The 13,636-nt window shown below is 47.5% G+C and overlaps 1 protein-coding gene and 1 long non-coding RNA gene across 8 annotated transcripts in view; one reads left to right on the top strand and one right to left on the bottom strand.

Annotated features, from left to right (window-relative positions):
* Nucleotides 1-3,102: 3,102 nt before the first annotated feature.
* LOC310753162 lies at nucleotides 3,103-7,464 on the top strand. Its single transcript, XR_014543245.1, has 2 exons — nucleotides 3,103-3,731; nucleotides 3,763-7,464. It is a non-coding gene; the product is annotated as an uncharacterized lncRNA (long non-coding RNA).
* PDE4A (phosphodiesterase 4A) overlaps nucleotides 4,666-13,636 on the bottom strand; it is a 378,145-nt gene continuing 369,174 nt past the window's right edge. For all 7 annotated transcript variants that reach the window (XM_083593229.1, XM_083593228.1, XM_083593233.1 and 4 more), the window contains 3 exons: nucleotides 12,638-12,760; nucleotides 10,590-10,772; nucleotides 4,666-8,639 (listed from right to left, as the gene is read on the bottom strand). In XM_083593229.1, the coding sequence (XP_083449355.1) occupies nucleotides 8,265-8,639; nucleotides 10,590-10,772; nucleotides 12,638-12,760 (681 nt within the window). In that variant the 3' untranslated portion in view covers nucleotides 4,666-8,264. The remainder of the gene's footprint in view (nucleotides 8,640-10,589; nucleotides 10,773-12,637; nucleotides 12,761-13,636) is intronic.

Genomic DNA, 13,636 nt, shown 5'->3' with positions numbered 1-13,636 from the left:
TTTGAAGAAGAAGAAGAAGAAGAGTTTGGATTTGATATCCCGCTTTATCACTACCCGAAGGAGTCTCAAAGCGGCTAACATTCCCTTCCTCCCCCACAACAAACACTCTGTGAGGTGAGTGGGGCTGAGAGACTTCAGAGAAGTGTGACTGGCCCAAGGTCACCCAGCAGCTGCATGTGGAGGAGTGGAGATGTGAACCTGGTTCACCAGATTACGAGTCTACCACTCTTAACCACTACATCACACTGGCTCTCCTTTGCCAAACCTCTGGCATCCTTCAGGACAAAGAAGTGAGAGTCCTCCACTGGCAAGGAAGGTTAAAGTCCTCTGCTCTGCTATATGGAAGTAGACCTGCCCAAAGCAAGGAGAGCATGTCTGTGTGCCTGGTGCAATATATGTGTCTCGTAAATGCCGCAGGGAGCATCAAATCTGGCAAATTAGTGGGCTGCTTGCCTGATCCTTATGTTTTTAATCATAAAAGCAGAGTCAGATTTGATTATCTAGGGTTGTATCTCACTATGTTCTTTTCAGAGCAACATAAATTAGTATTATTATTAATAATAATAATAATATTTATACCCCACCCATCTGGCTGGGTTTCCCCAGCCACTCTGGGCGGCTTACAGCACATAAAAAATTGCAAAACATTAGGCAAAAAAATTACCGATGCAGGGTTGCCTTCAGATGTCTTCTAAAACTCAGTTGTTTATTTCATTTACTTCTGATGGGAGAAGTGCCATGGGGTGTGTGTGTGTGTTGTGAACACTTTCAAAGCATACAGAGCACTTTGTGAAGAGGACCAAAAAGGCTTTATGTCCCAGGGCAGTGCTCTTAAGTTAGCTGAAGGAGTTGCGTGTGATACTGCTTACTCAGTGCAGTATGTGGCTGGTTTGATGGAAGTGTCCCTGAGAGAAAGAAACACAGAAATTGTAAGGTGTGCAAGTAATTAATGTGATTACTCTAAATAAGGGACAGTTCATATAACACCGGTCCTGAAAGTCCTACGTTGGCTCCCAGTACGTTTCCGAGCACAATTCAAAGTGTTGGTGCTGACCTTTAAAGCCCTAAACACCTCAGTCCAGTATACCTGAAGAGGCATCTCCACCCCCCATTGTTCAGCTCAGACACTGAGGTCCAATGCCGAGGGCCTTCTGGTGGTCCCCTTGCTGTGAGAAGTGAGGTTACAGGGAATAAGGCACTTCTTGGTAGTGGCACCCGCCCTGTGGAACGCCCTCCCATCAGATGTCAAGGAAATAAACAACTATCTGACTTTTAGAAGACATCTGAAGGCAGCCCTGCTTACAGAAGTTTTTAATGTTTGAAGTTTTATTCTGTTTTTAATGTTCTGTTGAAAGCCGCCCAGAGTGGCTGGGGAAACCCAGCCAGATGGGCAGGGTATAAATAATAAATTATTATTATTATTGATTCAGGTAGGTAGCCATATTGGTCTGACGCAGTCAAAATAAATTAAAAAAACATTTTAGCACCTTGGAGACCAACTAAGTTTGTTCTGGGTATAAGCTTTCCTGTGCATGCCTAGTTCTTTGTCTCTAAGGTCTCTAAGGTGCTACTGGACAATTTGTTTGTTTGTTGTTGTTGTTAGAGGAGTGATAGTTTGGCCAGTTTTCAGTGAATGTTTATAGTATGTGTAGGGCCTAGGAGGCATTTACACTGCAATTTATTAAACCGAGTTTTCACATTTATCTGAGAACGATTGTGTTACATCAGTTGGCTGTCTACGTTGCATTGAATGACTGAGGTTGCAAACTTATACCACTGGGCTCAGCGGAAATTTCTCCCAGGTAAACATACATAGAAAATATACATGCAGTTCAATCTGTCGTCCCAAGGCAGGCTCTTAGGACTCACTTTCACTCCCTTCCCTCTGGATTAACAGGAGAATCATTTGCATATCAACTGGGGCGGGGTAAGACCCCTTTACTAAAACGGGGGCTTACTCCCAGGCAAGTGAGTATAGCACTGCGGCAAATTTCCCACAATCCAGAATGCAGTGTTCTGCAAACACGAATGCTCTGCCTCCTGAATATGTTCTCTTGTTTTGGTTGTATGGCTGTATTAAATCCTTTAACACATTATCTTGGGTGATCTGTTTGATTGCTGTTTTATGCTAATTCTGTAAACTGTCCAACAGAGGGCAGGCTAGAGGCACAGACTGACTTCATGCCACTGTGTTCTAAAAGTGTGGAAGCGGCTGCATCCGTTTTCTACACACACCATGTATCATTTTATAATCTTGTATCGTGGCCCCACAGCTGACTCCCCTGGCCCTCTCTAGACTGAAACTTCCCAGTGCTAACCCCCCTTGTTGGGGAATATGCTTCAATCTCCTGAGCTGTAAAACTGTTTGAATATTGTATTTTTATATTGTTGCAACTGGGACTGACTGATGAAGAGCGAGTCAGAAATCAAACATATAAATAAAAAAAATACATCTTGGTTGATTTATATCAAGCCAATTATGACAGTGACACAGCTCTGAGGCAGCTATTTTCAATCCCTTACCAAACACTTAAGTTCATTCTGCCCCGATTCAACATTTTTGTTGAGTTACTTTACTGTAATAAATCGTATAAAACTGCAGGGTTCCTCTATAAACACGCTGCCTGAATGGCCCCAGAATCTGTTTGGGGCCCTGGAGATCAGAGGATGGGAGTGTTCATCCTTTCCTCCTCTAAACCTGGATCATTTCCCTGATCCAACCCACCTCATCCACTGCTATTTGTCCAGGCAGAGAGATCAGTTCTGGCCATCTATCATTTGAATGCTTTTGTTGAAATTCCTGCATCGCAGAGGGGTGGGCTGGATGACCCTCAGGGTCCCTTCCAACTCAACGGTTCTATGATTCCATGATTCACAGGACAACCGTTTAACATCCACCCCTCTCCTTTCATAAGCTGGAAGGTTGAGGGTGATTACAAATCTGCTAGTGATTCTAGGAGCCACGAGAAACTTCGTTGTTTTTGTTACAATGCAACCGTCTAAAAACAATTAGTCAGAAAGCAGCAAATAAAAGGGTCTTATTTAAAATGTTACAATTACAAAGACACTCCAGGAGGATGACAGGAGGAGCGTAACCCACTCAGCCTTCAGGAACCATGGCTGTTCAATAGCCCCATTGTTGCAGGAAGCATCCAGAAGATGGCAGCAGGCAGGTAAGACATTGCCCCTTTTCTGGAAAGAGATTTTACCTTATCTCTTCCTTGGTAGCCTCCAGAACAAATCACGGCAATGCACCACAGAGTGATGTTTTCGAAGACTCTGCAGAAACTGAATGTCTGCAGCTCACCACCTAATGGCACACAACTGTCCTGATTTGCAGCAGCACCACCAGTTGCCAATTAGCATCCAGACCCAATTCAAGATGCTGAACCATGAAGACCTTGCATTGCCCAAGACTGCCTCTCTTATTTCAAGAAGTGGCACTTAGCCTTTGCAGCGTGCTTTCACTCTGTGAAGGACAGTCATGTTACGGGTAGCTGAACCTGATATTACTATTGGTCCATGGCTGTGTGGCAACCTTCTGTTCTCTTTTCCTGCTGAAGGGGGCAAAAAGCCCATCTTTCTAAAGGCCTTTGACTGCTGGTTTTGTTAATTGCTGATTTCCTGCATGTTCTATTAATTGCAACAATTTTTTTTAAATGTTTTATATAGTTCTATTTTTGTTTTTACAATGTAGCTGTGTGTGTCTTGAGTGTCAAAATGTCTTGAGTGTCTTGAGTGTCAAAATAGATCATACTGTAGTGGCTTGTAATCACGATAGCCCGAGAGTGCCATGTTCAAGACAGACACAAAAAGGGGACAATTTTGTGAGAAGAGGGAAAACCCCACGGGACGAGGCACAGCATTAAAGTCAGAAGTCCCTGGAGCTGCGCCGAGTGTGTCGATATTGCAATCCAAGAGCCTTTGAAGATGGCACCACGTCTCGCCTGGGAAGAGTTGGCATTCCTTGGGATTGAATTAAAATAGTGCCTGCGGGGCTCCTTGGCTCCTGTCCAGGGCTAGCCCAAGACACTTTGCTGCCCAAGGCAAAGCAACAGATCCCTCCCATTATCCCCTGTCCCCACATCTCCAGGGCCACAGCATCCACAGCAATAGAACATTAGAGTTTGCTGCCCTCTTAAAGGTAAAGGGACCCCTGACCATTAGGTCCAGTCGTGGCCGACTCTGGGGTTGCAGCACTCATCTCGCTTTCTTGGCCGAGGGAGCCGGTGTACAACTTCCGGGTCATGTGGCCAGCATGACTAAGCCGCTTCTGGAGAACCAGAGCAGCGCACAGAAATGCCGTTTACCTTCCCGCCGCAGTGGTACCTATTTATCTACTTGCACTTCGTGCTTTCGAACTGCTAGGTTGGCAGGAGCTGGGACCGAGCAACGGGAGCTCACCCCGTCGCGGGGATTCGAACCGCCGACCTTCTGATCGGCAAGCCCTAGGCTCTGTGGTTTAACCCACAGCACCACCCGCATCCTTGCTGCCCTCTTACGACCCCCAAAATGAGATGCCTATAGCAGCTGCCTTAGACTGCTCAATGGTAGGCTGGACCTGGCTTTCTTCCCCTCTCCTTTTGGCCTCCGGGGGATTGAAAAAACACTCACACCTCTTGCAGCCTTGCAGAGAAGGCAGGTCAAGGTCACAGGCACAAAGACTCCCTTTCTCCTGGTTTATTGTGAGCTCGGCTGCTGAACGGTTTTGGTAACATTCGAGAGAGAACATTGCAACAGCTGATTAACGACACTGCAAGGAAAAATGACAATTCTACAATTTCCAATGTGTCTATATTACACCATAAATACACAGACAGGAGAAACGGGCAGGGTCAGGGCCTGCGTCCCAGAGCTCTCGAGGAGAGGCTGCAGCTGGAGAGTCTCTCAGAGACCTCATTGCTCTCCACAAATGCACTCCCAGCACAGGTCCTATGGCAGGAGTTTGGGGAGAGAAACCGAGGCAGGGCCGGGAGGGAAAGGAAAGGGGGGGTATTGTTTGTAAGGTTCTTTTACTCTTTTTAGAATAATTTACAATCTGCTTATTCACAACTATGTACAGTCCAAACCCGACCCAACAAACTCATGGAACAGAACTGCATACAAAAATAAAAGCTATACACAAATCAGAAAGAAAGAATTCCTCTCTCTTTCCCTTTTTGTTTTTTCTTCAGTTGAGGCTTCAAGAAAGAAAAGTGAAAAAATACAAAGAAAATGGCTACAGTACTGTGTTCAGAAATGGCCATGTTCTCCTTGGGTAGGGAAGGAGATGCCCTACACTGGCTTTCGAGCAGAGACCAGGGGCTGAAGCGGCTGGCAGGTGTTCTAGGGGCTGGCTGGCTGCCGTGCAAGAGCTAGCCCATCTCTCCACCCCAGTTGTCCCCCTGCCCACTACCGTGCTTGGGTTGGAACAGTTCTGGAAGGCTCCTTGCCGCCTGCCTGAACCTATGTACTAGGAGAACTGGCCAAACAGAAGTCAATGCAAAGTGGGTGGGATGGAGACTTTGCAAAAGAGGAGACATGGCTTTGGTTCGAAAGCTCAGCGTGGTGATGGGAATGGGACCTCACTTGTTATTGCTTCACCACTTTACATGGAGGGGAGAGATTAGGGTAGGCACATGCCAGCCCTGAATGGCCACGTAAGTCAGGCTAAAGGGGATCCCAGTCCTGGCCTCACCTCAAGTGGGAGAGGTGCTGGCTCAGGTCCACTCACTCAAGTCTCACATTGTCGAAAGGCCAATCCGCTCACAATTCACTTGTGCTGCCGCTCTCCCACTTTCCTCTCCCCCCGCCTCCAAAAAGAGGGGTTGGGTCCTCTAGACAGTGGGGGGGGAGTGACCCCCCAGAATCCAGCCAGCCAAGGACTAGGCTACAGCTTCCCCAAGTGGGCAGAGGCACAAGAAAAGAGGATCCAGGATGTCTGTTTCCTATGGTTCTTTGGACTGGATTCCCTAGCACTGCTTGTCCATGCAAATATCTGATGTCCCCAGAGCTAAGGAGAACGTCCATCCAGGGGTAGGGCAAGGCATTTTGTGGATGGAGAAAAGTTCACCCTCTTCATACCAGGACAATGATGCAGGATACTAGCAAATTATACTCCGCTGGCTGGTTAAGGCAAAGAATAAAAGCAGCCAAAAAGATCTCCTTTTGATATTCCACAGAGCAGATTCTTTTCTTTTCTCTCATGGTGATTTCTGGTGAAAGGGTGAGGCAGCAGGTCCTGCTTCTCTAGGAGAACTGTCAGGAGGCAGCTGGGGCTCCTTGTTCTGTGCCCAATAAGGGAGCGGGGGAAGAGATCGTCAGGAGAGCAGCATTTGGCATGGAGATCTGTGTAGCAAGATCAGCCCCGTGGAGGGAAAGAAAAGCACATTTCAGACCCCCTTTCTCTGGCTGCCTCTGTATTTCACTTCAAGGCAAGTGACCTTAAAGTAAGAAGCCTGCATACTGCTTAGACTCCTCTTTTGGCTGGATTTTCTGTCGATCTGATTGAGCTCTGAGAGATGGAGCTTCTCTGGAACCAGACCCAGGGTCTGAAAAAAGCTATTGGCTTATGTCACAGCAGTGTGAGAACGGTGTGGGGTTTCTGGGCACATGTAAACACATAATTTTCCTAGTGGTCTGAGGTGGATCCTCACCTCTGGAACCAAGAGTGTTAGAGCCTCTAGCCTTTGAACTTAATAAAGCCCGCCCCCCCCACCCCAGCATACAAACTTCACAAGTCAATCTATGTGATCCAGCCACATTACACTGCATTGCACAGAAATAAAGATTTGGGTTTCATTCATACAGACTGCTTGTATCAAGCCTCCTGTGAGAAAAGTATGTGCCTAGAGGCACATGCAAATTGTTTGTTTGTTTGTGGTCAGTACACTTGCATTTCCTAGTTGACAAACCTGTAAACAGGAAGAAGGGTACTGCAGTTTAGAGATTCATCAACTAACAAATCACAGGTTTTCAGACATAAAGATGGTGGTAACCTGCAAATTAGTCCTTAAATAATACTCACTGAAAAACATAAGTCTCTCCTCTTATTATTGGGTTAGGAAGGATGCAAACCAACCCCCCTCTCTCCATCCCATCCCCATTACTGGGAGAGGAATACTCACCCCTGAGGTCCCCTATGGAGCTGTCTGGGCAAGTTGGCCAGTTACAACCATTCAACCCTGGCCATATTGCCTTTTCTTTCTTTTTTTGTGCAAAATGATAAACGGAGGAAGACTTGGCTATTTGGAAACTCAGATAAAACGTTTTGCTTATTTGATTTCTTGTTCCCTTTTGTTTTCTTTAAAAGCAATGTCTTCTCCCATTTGCTTCTGAGAGAATGTTATGGCGTCACAGGCAAAAAAAAAAAAAAAAGGAACTCCCCACCTGCAAACCATTATTATTATTATTAATTTTTTTAAAAAAGTGCATCGGAAAGAAAGAAAGAAAGAAAGAAAGAAAGAAAGAAAGAAAGGAAGGAAGGAGGCAAAGTCCTTTCTTCTTACCAGTCCGATCAAATCAAAATAAACTCACAAAAATAAATTAGCAGTAGCTTAAAAAAATAAGTTACAAAAATCAAAGTTATTAGAACTCTCCCCCCCCCAAAAAAAATCCCCAATGTTTTGAACACCCTGTTTTCCAGCTAGGAGGGTTATGCTGCGATGGGCAAAGGAATAAAGGCACCAAACGACTCAGGAGGGCATGTCTGAAGCAAGGGAGCCAGATGAACAGAAGGGGCATGTGTGAAAATTATTACTGGTTTTTGGCATTGAAGCCCTGCAGCGTCTCTGCTTTGTTTTACTACAAATGGCTTAAAATACTATTATTATTATTATTATTATTATTATTATTATTATTATTCCTCCTGCTTGGCCTTTGCCACCACTTCATACATGCTTTTCATCACCATTGCCCTCCTTCTGTTCCTGATGGCACCAGTCTTTTTTTTTTTTTTTAAGCAGCAAAGGAAAATAATAAAAACCCACTCAGCAACAACGGAGAAGAAAGAAAGAAAAAGAAAGCAAAATTAAAGGTAAGATTAATTCTGGAGTGCTTGGGCCGCTCACTGAAGCAGCAGGGCTACTGCCCCTTGCTTGGGCCAACCTGGTTCTACAGTTGCTGTGTATATTTCCCTTTTTTTCTTGTTGATTTTCTTTTTATAAAAAATACAATAAAAATAAAAAATGAGTTTTTTCGTTGTTGTTTTTTTATCCCTGCCCCTCCCTCATGAAAACTTTCGTGTGTGTGTGTTTTTTGCTTTTTCAATTGTCCCTTCCCCAAAGTCATGATGTGCCGGGAGACATGTCGTTCACTGTGTCGTCCGTTAGTCTGTCCTGCCCTTCCTGGGACTCATGTTGCTGCTCCTCTGTGGCTGTGTAGTAGCTATTGTCCTCGTCGCCGGGGCTGCTGTGGTCCTTTTCAGACTGCTCTGAGTCCTCCCCCTCTTCCTCCAGAGTCAGCTCAAACTGGAACTTCTCTAGGCAGGCTTCATCGTCCTTCTCCGTGTCGTCCGGAGGGGGAGAGGGGCTCTGGGGGATCATGCTGTGGTACCAGTCCCTGTTGTCCTCGAGGGTGTCCAAAATGTCTTGTGCATCTGGGTGCACCAGGTCCGCCCACGTCTCCCACAGCGGGTGCACGATGTAGTCAATGAAGCCCACCTGAAACACAACCGAGGGGCAGGGAAAGAAGAGGGTTGGTAACAGAACAGTGAGCGGTATTGCTGTTATGTACTGAGTGGAATAGGATCCAAAATGCAGCAGTCTGATTGGTCCTAGAACAATAGGATTCAGAATGCAGCAGTCTGATTGGTCCTAGAACAACAGGATTCAGAATGCAGCAGTCTGATTAGTCCTAGAACAATAGGACCCAGAATGCAGCAGTCTGATTGGTCCACAGGAGCCACCCAATCCAGCTCCAGGTGGAAGTGAATCCGCAACCTGATTGGCCTACAGGAGAATCCTAGAATTAGCCAATCACGTGGGGCCCATTGTGTAAATAATGTATATAAAGCAGATATTTTGGGGGAACTCCCATTCTTCCTCCTTAACACTATGAGCTGAATAAAGAGCATGAAATCCACTTTCGACTCTGAGTATATTTCAGTTGCCAACTGCAGTCCCTTAAAGGACACCCATGAACTCATCCTGTGCTTCTTCAGGCCACAGAAAAAAGACCTGGATGCTTTTGTACCAGGTACATTGTGGGAAGGTGTGTGGTTGAGGGGTGGCTATTTTGGTGCTAGAATAATGCAGCGATAGGGCAGGGAACGTTTAACTTCTCTTAGCCCAGAGTCATCGCCCAGAACAGTGGAGGAATGGCCTGGAGAGCACCCAGACGGGTGAGCTCCTAGCCACTCCAAGCCACAGTGGACAGGCATGATTTTTGCACCCCTGGGCCTGTGCCCTTGATGGGGGACAGCCTGGCTAACTCATAGGTATGTCCTTGCACCCTCATCTCTGGGTTTTGAGCATAAGCCGTAGCTTTGTCCTTTCAAGATTCTCCTAAGTCATGAGGACTAGAAAAATAGTATTCTGCCGAAATTCTCAGAGGCTTTCTGTAAGACAACATGTTCCATTCCCTGTACCCGCTATTCCTGTTAGTGCTAAAACGAGTGTGGAAGTTAGCTAAACTGTAACTAACAACCCCCCTTTCCCTAACAGCTGTCCTCTCTAGCACTGAAAGGGTGAGGTACATTAAAGTGTTTCTAAAAGGCAATAGCACAGTCGGTTCAACAAACAGTGGGACAGTGCTATAGAGGAGTGTGGGGCTTGTTATAGCTGGCTAGGTTCTCTCTTACAAATATTTTAAAAGACTACAATCCACACTCCCACCAAAATGGTACAGCAGGGAGCTCTCTGTTAGCAAAATAAAGCATTCTTTAACAGTGGTGCAGACATGGGTGTGATGGCACAGTTTTTAGTCCAGAGGAGCACACAGTCATAAATGACCTGGTAACTGTGGGAAGAAGAGCACATTCCCAGTTCCCACAAGGAGGGAGCCAGGCAGAGGGGCTCCAGGTTCAATCCATGATATTCCCAGTCAAAAAGGGCGCCCAGGCAGCTAAGGGGGCATGAGCCAGTCTAATAGAGGAGGCCACACCGCATAAAGCAGCTTCTTTTTGCTTAAAACAGCAGTTTCTTACAGGGAAGAGGCAAGTTTCTGGCAATGGATCCTCTGTACCAACTCATGGCTGCCAATTCCTTGCACAAAAAAACACTTGCCTGTAAAAGACTCAGCTATGTATGCTGGAAGCCATAAGCTGCTGGCTCACAGCCACAGGAAAAAAGCTCGCTTGCATCCCAGTGCCAGATTCCTGCTTTCCTCCAATGGACATGGCAGCCCCTCCTTTCTCCTGTAATGGATCTAGGGTTTCCTTTCTCCTTCTGGGCTGGCTATGTTTACTCCCTACTTCCTCCCTGCCCCCAACTTTTGGTGAAGTTGTATTTTTGCTGAAACTCTGGGATGGGAGCACGATGATGCTCCAAAGATAAAGTGGGTTTTGACAGCAGCCATCCCATGTCTGGATTTTCCTAGCCTTGGTAGTAGCAGGAGGGGAAAGGGATCCCTCTCGCTCCCCTGGAACATTATCCCACTTGGCCATCACGCACCTGCGATTTCTCCACGGAGGCCGTGTGCTTGTCGCACATGGGGCTGATCTCCATGCCCCGCTCCCGCTCTTTGTCCCCCTGCCGGAAGAACTCTTCCATGATCCGGTCTGTCCATTGCCGATAGAGCTCCAGCGGCTTCGTGGGGTTGCTCAAATCCGCACAGTGAACCATGTTCCGCAGGACCTGGTTGGGATCAGGAAGCGCAAGGACAGTCAGAGAGAGGCAAGAATGCGGAAGCAGCTGCTTCCTGATTAATAATAATAATAATAATAATAATAATAATAATAATAATATTTTATTTATATCCCGCCCTCCCCAGCCGAAGCCGGGCTCAGAGCAGCTAACAACAATAAACACAGCTTTCTAAAATCAATTCATTCTAAAATCAGTTCAAAATCAAATCTATAGTATATTGTATTTTAAAATGGGTTTTCAGAGTTTTTGAATGTTTTATGTAAATTTTCAAATTTCATTTTCTATTGACAATGACAATAAAGATATTGTATATATCGTATATAATGGCAACCATTGCGCTAGAGTTCTGTGAGGATTACCAAAGGAGGGGGTCAGACTGTGCCTTGGCCAAAGGCCTGGTGGAACAGCTCTGTCTTGCAGGCCCTGCGGAAAGATGTCAAGTCCCGCAGGGCCCTAGTCTCTTGTGACAGAGCGTTGCACCAGATCGGGGCCACAGCCGAAAAAGCCCTGGCTCTGGTTGAGGCCAGCCTAACCTCCCTGTGGCCCAGGACCTCCAAGATGTTTTTGTTTGAAGACCGTAAGGTCCTCCGTGGGACATACCAGGAGAGGCGGTCCCGTAGGTACGAGGGTCCTAGGCAGCTGAGCGCCAAACCCTTGGGAAGCAAAACAGTGAGTTGTGTGTCTGCCTGTGTGCAGAGGGAGAAAAGACCTAGATGGAATTAGCCCCCCTCTGCTCTCAGAGCCTAAGGAGGTTGGTGGGTGGGAAACCTAGGAAAAGGACTGTGCAAATGAAGCAAAGGCTCTGGCTGTCCGACCCATGTGGCGAATTTCCTGCACCACCACAGTAGTAAGGCCCTCTTGGCCTGCTACTTGGCGTGGGCAACACCAGCGCAGAGGGCCCAAAGGAGGGTCTGCAGCTTATTCAGTTGTCAGGAGACAAAAGGAGCCAATGGGCTTTCTAAGGTCTGGGGAATGGGCAGTGAACGCCATCATTGTCGTCACTACTGCCAGGAAGATACAGGGAGTCACAGATTCTCCAGTCACCCGAAAGGAGGGGCTCCAGCCCCAGGGACACAATTATGCATGTGTTTGTATGCCCAGGCTGTTTTTCCCTGCAGGATCTTTAAGGCACATAAAAGGTAAAGGACCCCTGGGTGGTTAAGTCCAGTCAAAGGCGACTATGGGGTTGCGGCGCACGTCTCGCTTTCAGGCCAAGGGAGCTGGTGTTTGTCCACAGACAGCTTTCCAGGTCATGTGGCCAGCATGACTAAACCCCTTCTGGTGCATCGAAACACCGTGACAGAAACCATAGTGCACGGAAACACCGTTTACCTTCCCGCCGCAGCAGTACCTATTGATCTACTTGCGCTGACATGCTTTCTAACTTAAAGGAGCAGCAGCTGAACCACAGGACCTTTTCCCAGTCTTAACTGTGTTTTCAGTGTGTGTGTTTTTTAAAATTTTAATATTGTATATATTGTGTGTTTATATTTTCTTTTTTTGGAGGCTTCCTTGAAAGGCTGTTGTTAGGCAGCAGGCCAACAATTTAAACAATGTCATCCGTCCACCTCCCCGCCCAAGCCTCAGATGCTGGACTGGCTCAGCAGCTTGAGCAACACATCTGAGAGCAAGCTGCTGCCAGACGACCCTTGCAGCTGCTTCCCAGCTTCCTTGTTGCCACTTTATCTGAATGGCAGTTCTGGGACCAGCTGCACTTTGCCTCCCCAGCCTGCCACTGGGGTGGGGACTGACCTCCTTCCTGCTTGTCCTGGGAGGGCTGTGCCTCTGGACAAGAGGACCTGACCATCCTTTCCCAATCTGTAGCATGCAGGACTTCATCCAGCCTTGCCCACCTGTATTCTGTCAGTGTAGTTGTCCAGCAGAAGCACCCCTGAGCTGGTCACTTTCTTGGTCTCCACCATCGTCTTGAGGTCGGCCAAGAGGCTCATATGTTTGGACATGTCGGTAGCCAGGACCTGCAGAAGTATAAGCCATAATTTTTGATAATGGAAGGGGATCACTCTGCGTTTCAACTTTCATGGGCTCCATGCCTTCGTTCGTGCTCCATCCTTCCTCTCAGGGAATTTAGGCTCCTGTGCAGACAGACAGCAACCCAATGTAGTTTTCTTTCATCTGGCTCAGAGGTTTTCAACCTTTTTGAGTCCACGGCTCCCTTGACCAACTACATTCTTTCTGTGGCACCCCTGTGAGGCTCAGGAGCCCAGTTATGTCACCCTTTGCCTGCAGAGCTGGCAGCCTCTCACCCTTTTTCGAACACCCTCCATTGTGGAGGGTTCCCTCAGCCTCCTCTCCCCTCTCCTTGGGAGTCCTCAGGGCAGCCACTGCTGCTGCCCCTGGTCTCTGAGCTGCGCCCCCTGCCCCAAAGAGAGGTGCCTCCTCACACTGCCCCACAGGGGTCTAGGACTTCCCAACAGCAAGAGCTGAAGGACAGGCTGGCTGGACTCCTTCACCTGCTGGCTGCTTATTCTGAGGCCACCTCATCTCCTGGCAACCAGCACCCCCTGGCCAGCCCCAGAGGCACCATTCACCTGGGGAGCTTGTAGCCAGGGCTGCTGCAACAAACAGCCATGCAAACCTTTGGGAGGCAGAGACTCGAGAGGGCATCAGAGGAGGAATGGAAGGAAAGAGGGACAGAGGCCAGTGTTGTCCACAGCACCCCTGACCATCATTCAAGGCATGCCAGGGTGCCACAACACACTGGTTGAAAACCACTGGCCTAGCCCCTCCATGAAGCCTAGTACTTGTGGGACTGCCACTCTCTAGGGGGGCTTCCACAGTCCTCTCCTTAGTGCTCTTGAGGTTGTTCTACCATATCTGTTCTGAGGAGAGAC

Source organism: Podarcis filfolensis (assembly GCF_964270895.1).
Source record: "Podarcis filfolensis genome assembly, chromosome: 17".
Taxonomy (NCBI): Eukaryota; Metazoa; Chordata; class Lepidosauria; order Squamata; family Lacertidae; genus Podarcis; species Podarcis filfolensis.
This window is presented reverse-complemented; position numbering and strand designations above follow the sequence as displayed.